Source organism: Heliconius melpomene, unplaced genomic scaffold (assembly GCF_056956725.1).
Source record: "Heliconius melpomene rosina isolate 202511_hmr_F unplaced genomic scaffold, ASM5695672v1 ptg000036l, whole genome shotgun sequence".
Lineage (NCBI taxonomy): Eukaryota > Metazoa > Arthropoda > Insecta > Lepidoptera > Nymphalidae > Heliconius > Heliconius melpomene.
The window spans coordinates 270514-286197 of NW_028181859.1; the positions used below are offsets into that span (position 1 = coordinate 270514).

At 48.4% G+C, this 15684-nt stretch overlaps 1 protein-coding gene across 1 annotated transcript; it reads right to left on the reverse strand.

Moving 5' to 3' along the window:
* Window positions 1-10253: 10253 nt before the first annotated feature.
* Window positions 10254-12416, reverse strand: LOC146526612 (uncharacterized). Its single transcript, XM_085206947.1, has one exon. It carries the CDS (start codon window positions 12414-12416, stop codon window positions 10254-10256), a length of 2163 nt encoding a protein of 720 aa, XP_085063073.1.
* Between the last annotated feature and the right edge of the window lie 3268 nt (window positions 12417-15684).

A 15684-nucleotide genomic window follows, 5' to 3' on the forward strand; every position in this document is an offset into this window, starting at 1 on the left:
GCCGGCCGTGGTCAAGGCTATGGCCGGCAGCGAGACGTCGTGGGATGCGGTCTCATCCTTCTGCGAGGCAGTGGTGCTCGAGAAGGAGTCGGCGGAACGGGCGAGGGAGGCTTTTGCCGAAGTCGCCATCCGCCGTAAGAGACCGGGTCGCCGGAGGGCGGCACACGATCGCCGCCTTCCGCCCTAATGTGCTAGAGGGCGGTCAGCTTGGGGAAGCTGACCGCCTACCAACCTGGCCCGATTAGGCGCGCACAGGTTGCTCCCGCGCGCTACTCCGAGCAGGCCGTCGAGGGTGCCCACACACCCTTGACTCCGCGACGTGCCTTGCAGGCTCCCGCCGCCGCGTTTCGCGGAAGACTCACGTCCCCGTGTCTCGCGGCCAGTGGCGGTCGAGGAGGAGCACCGTGAGGTTTTAGTGGGTATTGGGATAATACTATCCAATTAGCAGAAAATGTTAAATTCTGAGGCATGATTCTCGATAAAAGACTGAACGGAATTGCCCATGCTGAACATGTCAGTAAAAAATGTGAAAACGGCATCAACGCTTTAAGAGCTGTGTCTGGTGTGTGGTGGCGTGCACACTCTTATACTCTCAAACTACTGTACAATGCCATTATCGGTAGTCACATTGACTACGGATTATTTGTTTTAGACCCCTTTAACAAAGTTGCTACTGAAAAACTCAATAGGATCCAATACAAATGCCTACGAATTATTATAGGTGCAATGAAGTCTTCTCCCACCAACGCACTGCAGGTTGAGTGTGTTGATCCTCCTTATCCTATCCGTCGCCAATTCCTGTCTGATCGGTTTGTTGGTAAAATGTTACAGCTGTCATCCCACCCTCTATGGTCCAAGCTATCTGATTTAGCGGACCTCATTCCTCCGGGCAGGCCCCTACCCTACTTGCTCAATAGTTTCCTGAAATTTACCTCTCTTCCTCATCCCTTGTCCTCTTCTCCGTCTAATCCTTAATTCAAAAATTAAAAAAAATAAAATTTATATTATAAGATAATAAAATTATTGGTGAAATTTTTTGTCATGTTATTAAAATAAATCTATTAAATCATGATAATCCTTCTATAATATTAGGAAATCAAAAATGAAAAGGAACAGAACCTATTTTTATTAATATTGCAGAATTTATAATAATTGATAATAAATCATTAATAAATATTTTTATAAGAAATAAATTCAATAGGATAGAAAATAAAAAAATAATTGATGCAATAGATTGAGTTAAAAAATATTTTAAGGAAGCTTCTGAATTTAATAGATTATTGGGGGAAGAGATTAAGGGGATAAATCTAAGTAAATTAATTTCTAAGCCAATTCAGCATCCTAATCATGAATTTGATGAAATAGAAATTATAGTTCTGAAAAATAAAATAAATAAGAAAAATATTTTATTGGAATTATTAATTAATAAAATAAAAAATAAGAATAAAATATTCTAAAGATGAATTTAAATTCATTATAAAAAAAATATATTTTAGTGTAAAATGCACAATAATTTTTGAAATTATTAGATATAGTTTAATTCTATAAAATATAATAAAGGTAAAAAATTACATTATTTATCCTATCAGAATAATCCTTTTATCAGGCACTTTATTTTAAAAAAAAAGGGATTTCCTTTATATTTGGGGTATGAATCCAAAAGCTTATTTTAGCTTTTTTTTATTTGTTAAGTAATACTTTTTGCGCCTTACGATAATTTCTTGCATAAGTCCTGCACTTTTAATGGTTGCCTGTAAGAGATCACTTGCAGTGATAAGGCCGCCATTGCACATGTTAATTTAAGTACCTATGTATCCTTCGTTTTCTTTTCTTTTCTATTTTTTTTTTCTGTGTAAATTTTATATATATATATATATTTTCAATGCAATAAAGTATTATTATTTTTTTTTTTTTAAATTAATTAATTATTATTTAATTAATATTATATTTATAATATAATTTTTTAAATAATTATTAATCGTTTATTATATATTTTAATTTTTAATACGAATATTATAAAAATAGGAGAAAGAAAAATCCGGAACCACATCAATACTACAAATTCCGACACGGCCATCCTGCTAGCACACGTCCTCGTGTGTTGGTTAGCCTAGAAGAAAAAGCTACAACAGTACCTCGTACCGCTCGGCCAACCTACATCAGAACCTTACCAACCAACTTCCAGAACCGTACACTAGAATTGTAATAGACGTACACTAGTAATTACACTAGTAATTGTATACCAGAACCTTATACCTGAACTGTATACCTGAACTGTGTACCTGAACTGTATACCTGAACCTTATACCTGAACCTTATACCTGAACAACTTGACCCTCGACACTAGATCAACTCGACACCAGATCAACTCGACACCAGATCAACTCGACACCAGATCAACTGGACACTACAATTTGACACCAATCTGGATCATAATTGTAACTAACCACTACACACAAATACCACAGCCATGTACCATCGACATCATAACCAAAACTTCACTTTACTTTACTTTACTTCACTTTACTTCAGCAACAAGTTACAACCAAATTAACAGAAACCTCCGAGTAAAGACCTCTAACGCCACAGCTCTCCAGCCGAACAGCAATCAAATTGCTCTCTCACATCTCAATACGCATATCAATCGAGTGGATCGCCCGTGTACGTCACCTCTGCGACAACACGCTACGGTCTCTGCAGACCACGACCTCAGTACGGTCGAAAACCTCTCAATACGCATATCCACCGCGTGGATAGCCCGTGTATGTCACACCTGCGACAACACGCTACGGTCTCTACAGACCACGACCTCCGCCAGAGTTAAACGCACACCGCGCACCCACGGACTACTTGAGTTGCCCCAAGAGATACCGATTTCTACCGGGCTACGACTACGAAATAACTACTGGTACGGTCGAACACATTACGGCCGATAGAACCATTTACTCGAGTCTCTTCAACTACTTAAGCTTGAACACCATCATATCATCAACAACATCATAAATTACACATTGATTTCGTCGGGTACATGACTTGCTGGCATTTTCCTCAACCTATCGTGAGTAAATTTGTACGTTACAAGACGTTTACAATTTACAGAACCAAAACTGACAACCTTAAATGAACCTTTAAATTTTGAATCGAATTTTTACACTTATTAACTTTACAATATTAACAATACGCCAACAGAAAACTTACTTACTTTCGTTTTTGTCATATCAAAACGGGACCTACCATATTCCGCACACTTCGTAATAATGTCTGATGCTACTTAACGAATTTCGTCAATGTCAACGACAGTCTATACCTCACTACTACACATAAATGATATAAATCAATGATACATACCAATGATACACATCAAAGATACACACCACAGATACACACCATTGACACACATTAACGACAAATCAATGACACACACCAATGATACACATCAATGACACATCAATGATACACACCACCGATACACATCAATGATAACGGTATCGTTATTTTATGAATTAAAATCTACCGGTTCATCGTACAATTTATCTCGAGTTGTACCCTCCTACAGATTCTTGCCACAACTTATTACCACCGCTAGTCTCAAACGTTGTCGACATGGACTTTAACACACTTCTGACGCGCTTTACCTGCCTGTTAGCACTGGGTAAGCCCGCCGCCGTAAGATGCCAACCTAAGTCTACTAGTGAAAACTACCACCAGTAAAACAATGCGAGTTGCTATGATGCGAGTTGGAGCCCCAAACAAAGCCACAAGTCACCTCGTGAACACTCCAAGAGTCAATGCCTGCCGCACGAAACAAAAGAACACACTTCGCGAACGCGTCTGTCAGAATGAAAATGTACTCCTTATCGTTTCACCGCTGAGCCTATTCGCCACGTCTACACGAACCGTATTTCACGGCATCATTACCTTAGGGATTTGATGCAGGCCAGTTTGAACTGTTCCTGAGTGAGATTTCGCGACCCTACAAGTAACGCAGACATCCACAAATCCTCCAGCACACCATGACCGGAAACCAGCAAAAGTCAAAATGCTGTTCAATAGTCCCCTCAGCCTCGAGACGAACAACAGATTCAAAACTGACGGAAATAGGAAGCTAATCCGACGAACTGCTACTACTTAATCACAGTCTCTGGAGGCGATAGAGACCTGACTAGCCTCCACTTCAAAAGGAACACTTCACTAGGTTCAAAGAGAAACCAGCCCTTGTCACAGCTTCCAACACTGCATTAAGTCCTCCCATACTGGACCGCTAAATCGGTTGAGACAATGTCAATGTCAAAATGTCCTCAAAATACACCACCACGCAATCACGAACCAAATCACCCAACACGATCACAATTGTCTTCTGAAAAATCGAAATTGAATTCTTCAGACCAAAAGGCACAGTCAAGAATTCAAACTGCCCTTCAGCTGTTATGAAAGCAGTACTGTCTACAGAATTTTCGTTTACTGTGATCAAATGAAAACCGCTTGCGCTATAGAGTTTCAAAAAATAATTAGCACCCTGAAAACGTGAAGTTTGATCAGTAATTAATGGAAGCGGATAACTGTCAGGGTTGGTATTATTGTTAAGCTCACTATAGTCAATACAGATACGGTCTGAACCGTCATACTTCTTTACTAATAAAGCCGGACTTTCAAAAGGAGGACAGCTCGACCTAATGATATTCACGTGTAAACCTTCCTTTACTCTGTTGCGTATAACGCTACGTTCGTCCGGCGACATCCTATATGGACGCCGCTGTACTGTGCGATTCGAACCAACCCGGTCACTACCACCGGTCACTACCAGTAATATCAGCTGAGATATCAGTCAAAGTCAACTCACTCACACTATCGTTATTCACTGAATTTACATAAAGATTCCCGTCAAACAAAATGTCAGTCAGTTATGTTTACTGTACAACCCTGATTTAAAATCTCGCGACAATAATATCCTAAGAGGGCAATCGTTAATACTACAAAACACAGAATTTGTTCGGTACTGTATACTCGTGTTTGACTAATACCGGTCATAGTAACAACATTACTAAACCGTCGACCACTAAATGTAACAGAAAAACTTTCAACTAACGAGAATTTAGCACCAGAATCGTAAACAAAACAAAACAGTTCACCTTTTGTCTTGTACCCTACCCTTTGGAAATTGGACACTGCATACGTCCACACGCCGCTCCATCCACTCACCGTTCATCACGCGCTGCGCCGTCCCTGCTGCCATCGCTTGGCCCGCCGCCTTCGCTCGTACACCAGATGGCGATATGACCCGGTTTGCCACACTTGAAGCACACTAAAGGCCTCGCTGCCGGCTGCTGCACCGCTTGACTCAACGTTGAAGATACAGGTGTTCGTACCGTCGCATCGATAGGCTTGCTTCTGCATTCCGCTCACTTATGGCCAGCCATTTTTCCACCGCTCAAACACTTCAGTGTTGTAAACGCTATACGTTAAAGCCGCGGGTCAGACTGATGTGATGTGAGAGAGTACAGTAGCCACAGCAACCTCTTCTTTGCCCACATCACAATGTCCAGTGATTTGTGAGGGTAGCATGTCATACTCTCGTACGCTGTTTGAGACAGCCACAAAGATGCTTCACCTTCCAGTGCCTTACTTACAGCAAGCTCGAGTTGACTGCCTCTCGGGGAGTTTGTCAAAAGCACAAGTCAGCCGTTGCGCACCACGATCTCGCGTCCGTGTCTTCTTTGTCAGGATCATAAGTGGGTAACCACATATACCTCCCTGAATTAGCCTCGGTGTATACAGGGCTTCGAACATAGCACGCCAGTGGTTATCTCCATTGTTCTCTGTGCCAACACCGATCGCACTTCTGATGTCGGAGTTGGGTGGATTTCCCTCGCACATAGTTTTGAGTGCCCGGTCTACTGTGTGCTTTAGTAGATAATGTTGGCATGAGTAAACACAATTTGTGATATTACGAATTAATTACAACACCGTAATCAATACACAAGAAAGCAGCTACCGCTATCCCAGTAGGTAGATACACAACACGGAACGCGGGACAGTTTCAGTGTCGTCTGCACCGGCCGACTGCCAAACACAAAGTGAGTCGATGTCCGTCGGCCACGCTTCCAATGCATAACACTAACTCTGTCGTCACTTACCGCCGGCACCTTCCCGCGCATTCCCGCGGGTTGTATACCACCTTGAAGGCCCCTCGGAGCCCGAACGATCGACACCAGTTTCAACTGAATCCGAGCGGGAAAAACTGAAAGAGGGGCCTTCAAGGTGGTATCCAACCCGCGGGAATGCGCGGGAAGGTGCGGGCGGTAAGTGGCGAAAAACGATTTTTTCACTTTTCCCCGCTCGGATTCAGTTTAAACTGGTGTGGATCGTTCGGGATCCGAGGGGCCTTCAAGGTGGTATACAACCCGCGGGAATGCGCGGGAAAGTGCGGGCGGTAAGTGGCGAAAACCGATTTTTTCAGTTTTCCCCGCTCGGATTCAGTTGAAACTGGTGTCGATCGTTCGGGCTCCGAGGGGCCTTCAAGGTGGTATACAACCCGCGGGAATGCGCGGGAAGGTGCGGGCGGTAAGTGGCGAAAACCGATTTTTTCAGTTTTCTTCGCTCGGATTCAGTTGAAACTGGTGTCGATCGTTGAATCGTTGGTGTCGCTGCGGAGGGGTCAGTTGGTGATGGCCAGAACGTAGGAGTGTGGAAGGAGCCGAGAGTGGTTCTGACCAGATTGGACGTTGATGACGGAATGTCGACTGTCGGTAGTGTCAGGTCGAGACGAGGGTCCGGATCATCATATGGACGGTTGTGGGGAGCGTTGGAGTCAAAGGACTCAGATACTGAAAGTTTTGTGTCGATGGTGTCGGAGAAGTCAAGGACACGGGCACAATACCTGAAGGACAGGCGGAAGAGGCCTCGGAAGACGATCGATCAGTCGGGGTCTTCTGGTGAAGGAGAGCCAGATAGACCGGCGCCAAAAGTGGTTGCCATGAGGAGACGGAAAGGTCTCGGTGAGGCAGAAAGGAAGGAGTTGCCGCTGAGGTCAGAACAGGAGGTGTCTGACAGCGCTGCGGCCGTACTGGCCAGGGCTAGCTCCAGGCTCTCGGACATGTCTCTACCATCCGAGAAAGAGCAGGACGAAGCCATACTTGCGTCTGACCTACAAAATCAGGTGGTGGACAGCCTAGCGGTGATAAGGAAGGTTGCCAGCAGATCGGGCAACCTTAAAGGAACTTTCACCAAGGCCTTTTGACGGATACCGGCCCGAGTGGGGACTCGAGCGGGTTATGTGGGACTCGTGGACCGGCTGAAGGCCAATCCCAATACCCACTAAAACCTCACGATGCTCCTCCTCAACCACCACTGGCCGCGAGACGCGGGGACTATAATCGTCCACGAAACGCGGCGGCGGGAGCCTGCTAGGCACGTCGCGGAGTCAAGGGTGTGTGGGCACCCTCGACGGCCTGCTCGGAGTAGCGCGCGGGAGCAACCTGCGCGCGCCTACTCGGGCCAGGTTGGTAGGCGGCCAGCTTCCCCAAGCTGACCGCCCTCTGGCACATTAGGGCGGAAGGCGGCGATCGTGTGCCGCCCTCCGGCGACCCGGTCTCTTACGGCGGATGGCGACTTCGGCAAAAGCCTCCCTCGTCCGTTCCGCCGACTCCTTCTCGAGAACCACTGCCTCGCAGAAGGATGAGACCGCATCCCACGACGTCTCGCTGCCGGCCATAGCCTTGACCACGGCCGGCAGGGAAAGGTCGTCCCCTATGACGTCGCGCAAAGCGCGACGTTGAGACGCCCAGGCTGAGCACACCTCCAACGTGTGCTGGGCCGTCTCGTCGAGGCAGTCGTCGCAGTGGTGGCAGCGAGCGTCGGGCTCCCTCCCGGCGATCCGACACAGGTAACCCCCGAAGCAGCCATGCCCCGTGAGCACCTGTGTCGTGCGGAAGGTTAGGACGCCGTGACGCCGCGCTAACCACTGGCGGAACACTGGACGAACAGCCTCGATCTTCCTCAGGCCGGCAGATGGATTTGCCAGCCGAGTTTCCCACATTTCAACCGCGGCTACCCGCGCCTCCTCAGTGCGTGCTTGGCTTGCCGGTTCCCCGGACGCTAGGCCTCGACGCCGGCAATAGACCGACGCCAGAGAAAGAGCATCCAGGTCCCACGGTATGACTCCAGCCAGCACGCACGCCACTTCACCGGAGATGGTCCGGTACCCCCGTATCGCCCGGATGGCCATCACCCTCTGCGCACGTCGCAGCAGAGTGATGTTGTGCCGGTCGGATCGGACCACTCCGGTGTACAGCCGACGGCTAGAGGCGCTCGGCCCATCCACATTGGGCAAAAGGCGCGCCAGTGCCGCCGCTGTCTTCAACAGTTTCGGGGCCAAAGATGTAAAGCGGCCCCGAAAACTCCACCGACCATCCAGAACAAGTCCGAGGTACTTCATGCTCCGGGCAACGTCAATTTTGACGCCACCGACGACGATGTGGGCATCTGCCGGTGGGCCCTTTCGAGGAGCATGGAAGTAGATTGCCTCGGACTTGTTGAGGGAGACTTCCAAGCCCAGCCGCTTTATGCGGCCGACTACCTCCGCAACTCCAGCAGTCGCGAGGACTGCCGCCTCTCGATAGGTCCACTGCTGCGCCAAGACCAGCGTGTCATCGGCGTAACAGAGGACCTTTATCCCCCTCAGGGTGCCGCCCCGCAGCACCCAGTCGTATCCGATGTTCCAGAGGATCGGACCCAGCACCGATCCTTGTGGAGCACCGGCCGACACAACGAACTCCTTCCAACCTCCTCCAGGAGCTGGAAAGGTCACAGACCTACCGGACAGGTAAGCCCCGATGACGCGGCGCAGGTATGGAGGCACACGATAGTATAACAGTGCCTCCTTTATGCAGGGCCATGGCAGGGAGTTGAAGGCGTTGGCGATGTCTAAAGACACCGCCAAGACTCCATTGCCTCGGGCCACCGCATCCTGCGCATAGGACTTTACCTCCAGTATGGCATCCACCGTCGATCGCCCCCTACGGAAGCCATACTGGTGGTCCGAGAGGTCCGGACCTGTCCCCTCCAAATGGTGTTGTAGCCTCCTGGCTACAACACGCTCAAGGAGCTTGGCGATCTCGCTCAAGAGCACGATGGGCCTGTAGGCGGAGGCTGAATCCGCCGGGCGACCCTCCTTCTTGATGAGGACTAACCTGCCTGTCTTCCACCGCTGTGGAATTATGGCTTGAGCCAGACAGGCAGTGAATAGTCCTCGCACTCTGGGCCCTAAGGTGTTGAGGGCCAGAGTTAGCGCCCGGCCGGGAATGCCATCCAAGCCCGGGGCGGTGCTCTTGAGCCGAGATCGGCGTACAGCTTCTTCGAGCTCCTCCTCCTCCACCGGTGGTGTGACGCTGTCCTCGTCGTCCTCCTCTTCCTCCTCACGCGCTGCAGGGCGGGCCATACTGGGTGGTGCAAAACTGGCCCGCTGCGGGAATAGCGACGACAGAACCCCTCGGAGTACGTCCGGTTGGAGTGTCTGCGTCAGTGGTGGTGCCCAAGCCCGTAACCTACCGAGCACCATTCGGTAAGGTGTGCCGTACGGGTCTAAGTCTATCCCCGCGATCAACCGGTCGTGCGACTCGCCTTTCACACGACCGATCTCCTCCTGCAGCTGCGTTCTCGCCTCGACATAGACACATCATCCAGCACTCGCCAGCCCCGAACACGACATGCTAGGGCCGGGCTCGCGACCGAAACGTCCACGACGGATCCGCCCAGCCTTCGCACACACGTGCTCTTGGTCGCTCGGTTGAGCACAGACAAACCGGTGGCAACAACCCACTCCGACAGCGTCACACCACGCACATCCGTCGTTGCGAAGCCCCACACGCTGGACTTCGCGTTGAGATCGCCGGCCACCAACATCTCCGCCGGACGAAATCGCTCTACCATTTCCCCCAATCGTATAAGGAACTCTTCAAACTCCGCGAGAGTTCGATTGTGGGAAAAGTAGACCCCTACGACAACTAGGTTGCCGACAAGTGCGGCGACGTATCCCACACCTCTCTCTACACGTGAGAAAGGCGGGGAGCCCGCGGCGACCTGGGTGATAATAGTCACCACCCCGGTGTTGTCGGCTACACAGTTGTCTCTGTCGGGAACGCTGTAGGGCTCCGAAACAACCGCCACCTGGATAGACCACTGCGCCAGGCTTTGGACCAATAAATCCTGGGCCCTAGCACAGTGGTTAATGTTCGCATGCAACACACGGAGAGCCATTATTGGTCTTCCATGTGTTGCACCTCCTCAGGCCCAGCTGGGATATTAGACCTGGCCGATGTTGCCGGCACTCGTCTGCGCTTTCCACCGTTATTGGTGCTAGCCTTTCCACAGGCAGCATTCCCCAACATGTGATTAGCGGGCCTTTGCGCCGCCTCACACACCGGACAATGAGGCTCTGCCGAACACGATCTCTGCTGATGCCCGGTCTGGCCACACTGGAAACACTGTTTGCTGCGGTCCACCTGGCTACTGCACTTCGCAGCCATGTGGCCCACTTCGTGGCAACGGAAACAACGTTGCGCACGGGGCATCAACAGCCTCACTCCAGCAGAGACGAAGCCAACAAGTAGTCTCGCCCCGCTAATCTTCTGCGCTGCGCCGACAGGACATCGGACCCATACTATTCCTAGACCGGCCCGGTCCTGTCGGATCTCTCCGACTTTTATATTACCCGCAGCACAGCCGGAAACTCGGCTTATTGCCGCCGTCACGTCCTCAGCAGTGGCGGAGTCATCGAGGCCAAACACCCTCAATTCCGCACATTTCACTGGCCTCGACACCTGGACCTCTTCGGGGCTGAGAACCCCACGCAACTTCTCAGCTAGCGCATCCGCCTTCTCAGCAGTGTTGGCGCCAGGCATTCTAGCGCCTAGCATTCTAGCGCCAGTAGACGCAACACGGAATCTCAGGTCCTCTATACCCAGGTCTTCCAACTTTATACTTTCCTTGACCCGGGTAAGGACATCGCTATACGACATCTTGTCGGCGACGGCTGGCTGCAACTTAATCGTCACAACTTGCGATCTAGGACGACGCAACTTTGGCTCCTTTTGCGCTTTAGCCTTTTGCGCTTTCGGCTTAGGAGCTGGCTTTCTCTTCTTGGCCCCCTTCCGGGCTACTACAGTCCAGCCCTCAGACATATCAGCCGGAGCGGGTGGCAGAGGTCGAGGCTCAGTAGATGCGGTCTTCACCGGGCCTTTCTTCTTCTTGGCCTTTTTAGACCTTTGCTCCTTTGGTGCCGGATTAGCCGGCGCCATCAAAGTGGATGCGACAGGGTCCACTTGCGCCTGCTTTGGGCTATCCACCTTGCGCTTGTCCGCCGCTAGCGGAGGTCGCAGATTTCTCTCCGGTGGTAGCCGATCTTTAAAGGCTTCCAGCCTGGTGGAGACCATAGTGCCCACTATGTCCTCCACAGAAATAGACTCCGTGGGAGTGGGTCGCAAATCCGATGCTCTAGACCGCTCCAACTCTGCTCTCAAAAGGGCAAACACCTTCCGCAACTCCACCAACTCCGACTGCAGTCGCGAGTTTGTTGCCTTGAGGATATCCACTTCCTCTGATGCCGTCCTCTTTGCCAGAGTATTAACGGCAGAAGAGATAACTCCGGCAGCGTCTTTAAGGGCCCTAGTAAATGTGCCCTTCAGATTCCCCGACTTGCAGGCGACTCTGTTGATTATAGCCAAGCTATCAGATACTTGGCTACGCAAGTCGAAGACCATGTGCTCCTCACCGCAAAGTTCCAGGGGCACATCCGAGAGCCTAGAACTTGCTCTAGTTTGTATCGCCGCGGAGATTTCAGCAACTTCCTCCTCCGCCCTCAGCCGGCGCTCCTCGCGCTTGGCATCGTTTAGCGCCTTCTTTCCAGCAGCTAGCCCTATATTCTCATCAGGAATATTTGGTACGACCACGACTCCCTCTGGCCGAAGCAACCTTCGCTTTCGGCTTGTCTCTGTCTCCCCATCCGCATCCGAGGATTCAGAGTTACTCTTCCTGTGATGGCGCCTCTTTCTGTCCTTTCGGAACTGCGCTTTAGCCCCCTCGATAGCATTGGAGCTATTCGACCCAACAGACATCACGCCATCGGCGTCTGACTCGGAAGCCGCCCAGAAACGGCCTCGCGACGAAAGTGACGACCTGGACCTACCTCTTATAATAGAGGCAACCTCCTCATGGTCCAGACGCTCTAACACGACTCGCGCATCCTTCAACCCCCCTCCTATTGGCACAAGTGCCGGACTTTTGCCCCTTTCGAGCAAAGTACTCCCTACGCCTTTCTCGGGCACAACTACTACTCCGCCCATCTCGGGCAACAACAGATCACCGCCCTCCTCGGGCCTCCCTACGTCATCATTTTGGGTTTTTAAGTTAACATTTTCCATTTTGTTCCCACGAGTGTGGGGGAAAAACGGTCCATCCGAGCAGTGCCCCCTGTACTCGGATAAGCCTATTACGCCAGGGTGTCGGCCGGTACCCTGGCGGGACCAGCAGTAGCGACTGATCTCCCCATCAGCCATGAACCCCTCGCGCTGCTTCGCCGCTTGGGTTGGGGTAATTGTTTATAGAGGTTTTCTTCCTCGCAGCCCGGCCGGTAAAGGCAAGGCCCTCAGTTCCATTCCTGATTACGAGACATGACCGCAACCAAGAGTGGAGTTCCGATATTTTCGGCGCTGGCACATCACTGCACCTGCGTGGCGGTAGGGTGAGTACACACCACGCACGCCCTCCGGTTCCTCACACTGTGACCTCTGCATGACAGAGGACACGCGAAGAACCACGCCGGATTATTAGCCAGCGAGCAATCATTACCCAAGGACGAATCCTGTAGGCACCAATTACTCGCCGCCCAGGGTGCACCGGTCCGCAACACTGTTCGTCCCCCCCGAACGACAAGCATTCGAGAAAGGGCCAACAGCGGGTGAACACACGAGGAGGTCATCCGACCAAGCACCCCAACCTAACCTGACATTTTTTTTTTTTTTTTTTAACGTGAGGAAATCCTTTTACGGATACCGGCCCGAGTGGGGACTCGAGCGGGTTATGTGGGACTCATGGACCGGCTGAAGGCCAATCCCAATACCCACTAAAACCTCACGGTGCTCCTCCTCGACCGCCACTGACCGCGAGACGCGGGGACTAGAATCGTCCACGAAACGCGGCGGCGGGAGCCTGCTAGGCACGTCGCGGAGTCAAGGGTGTGTGGGCACCCTCGACGGCCTGCTCGGAGTAGCGCGCGGGAGCAACCTGCGCGCGCCTACTCGGCCAGGTTGGTAGGCGGCCAGCTTCCCCAAGCTGACCGCCCTCTGGCACATTAGGGCGGAAGGCGGCGATCGTGTGCCGCCCTCCGGCGACCCGGTCTCTTACGGCGGATGGCGACTTCGGCAAAAGCCTCCCTCGTCCGTTCCGCCGACTCCTTCTCGAGCACCACTGCCTCGCAGAAGGATGAGACCGCATCCCACGACGTCTCGCTGCCGGCCATAGCCTTGACCACGGCCGGCAGGGAAAGGTCGTCCCCTATGACGTCGCGCAAAGCGCGACGTTGAGACGCCCAGGCTGAGCACACCTCCAACGTGTGCTGGGCCGTCTCGTCGAGGCAGTCGTCGCAGTGGTGGCAGCGAGCGTCGGGCTCCCTCCCGGCGATCCGACACAGGTAACCCCCGAAGCAGCCATGCCCCGTGAGCACCTGTGTCGTGCGGAAGGTTAGGACGCCGTGACGCCGCGCTAACCACTGGCGGAACACTGGACGAACAGCCTCGATCGTCCTCAGGCCGGCAGTTGATGTTGCCAGCCGAGTTTCCCACAACTCCATTGCGGCTACCCGCACCTCCTCAGTGCGTGCCTGGCTTGCCGGTTCCCCGGACACTAGGCCTATTATTTCTTCATTTGGTTCATATATTTCATTATTTTCCATAATTTTAATTATTATTATTATTTGAGAATCAATAATTAATCAACGAATAATCCTATTTTCATTAAATATACCATCCTCTATTGAATGATATCAAAATTGACCTCCTTCTGAACATTCTTATAATGAATAATAATCCTTTTTTAACCGACTTCTGTAAGAGAAAAGGAGGTTATCAATTCGACTGTATTTTTTTTTTTTTTATGTTTGTTACCTCATAACTTTTAACTGGGTGGACCGATTTTAATATTTTTTTTTTATTTAAAAGGTATAGCTTCCCGAATGGTCATATTTTTTTTTTGTCCATGTCTGACAATGGTATCCATGAGAAAATCACATAAGTCTTAAATTTGCATTATGCATGTGCGCGACTAATAGCCGAATAACTCAATGTCGCGCCAACCGATTTTGATGATTCTTTTTTTATTTGAAAGGATACACTTCAAGGATAATTTGGTGAAAGTTTGGTTAGGTTTCGATTATGGAATCCGGAGAAAATTGAGAAAGTTTGTTTTTGTTGGTCAAAAATTAATTATACTGTAATAGTTACAAGCAAAAACTTTTTAAATTGATGTCAGAAGTGAGATTCCTGATCGTTGCATTTCTTTTCAACCAATCTCAAAAAAGAGGATGTTCTCATTTTCAACCAACTTCAAAAAAGGGAGATTCCGAATTCACCCGAATACTTTTTATGTTTGTTCTTGTCAATATACCAAAATGTAACTTTGCACAAAAATAATAGCTAATTAAATGAAGTTTTACACAGAACAATCATAACCACTCGTTGACAACCACTACCACCACCATCACCACTCACACCACATTCCTCAAATAATACCTATCAATTGAATAATTTCATTATTATTTTTTATTTCTATTTTTATTAGTTTAATAATTATTTTATTTTTAATTATAAAAATAATTTTAATTTTTAAAAAAATAAGAAAAATAATTTCAAAAAATTTTTTTGAAAATGATAAATAATCTTTTTTCAATTTTTGATCCTTCAACAAATTTATTTAATTTCCCATTTAATTGAATTAGAACATTTATTGGATTATTATTTATTCCTTTATCTTTCTGATTTTTTCCTAATCGTCATTATTTATTATGAAATTTTATTTCTAATAAGCTTCATAATGAATTTAAAACTTTATTAGAACCAAATAGAATTAATGGATCAACTTTTATTTTTGTTTCATTATTCTTTTTTATTTTATTTAATATTTTTTTAGGTTTATTCCCATATATTTTTACTAGAACAAGTCATCTTAATATATCCCTTTCATTATCTTTAACATTATGATTAAGATTTATAATGATTAAATAATACACAACATATATTTATTCATATAATTCCTCAGGGAACACCAACTATTTTAATACCTTTTATAGTACTAATTGAAACTATTAGTAATATTATTCGACCTGGAACTTTAGCAGTTCGATTAACAGCTAATATAATTGCAGGTCATTTACTTTTAACTTTATTAAGTAATACAGGTATTAAAATACTTAATTATTTATTAATTATTTTAATTATTGTTCAAATTTTATTATTAATTCTTGAATCTGCCGTAGCAATTATTCAATCTTATGTAATTTCTATTTTAAGAACTCTTTATTCTAGAGAAGTAAATTAATGTCTAATCATAATCATCCCTATCACTTAGTTGACTATAGACCTTGACCCTTAACAGGAGCTATTGGAGTAATAACCTTAGTAACTGGTTTAGTAAAAT

Excerpts from the sequence above, each read along its gene's own strand:
- LOC146526612 (XM_085206947.1), bottom strand. The coding sequence starts at position 12,416 with ATGGAAAATGTTAACTTAAAAACCCAAAATGATGACGTAGGGAGGCCC.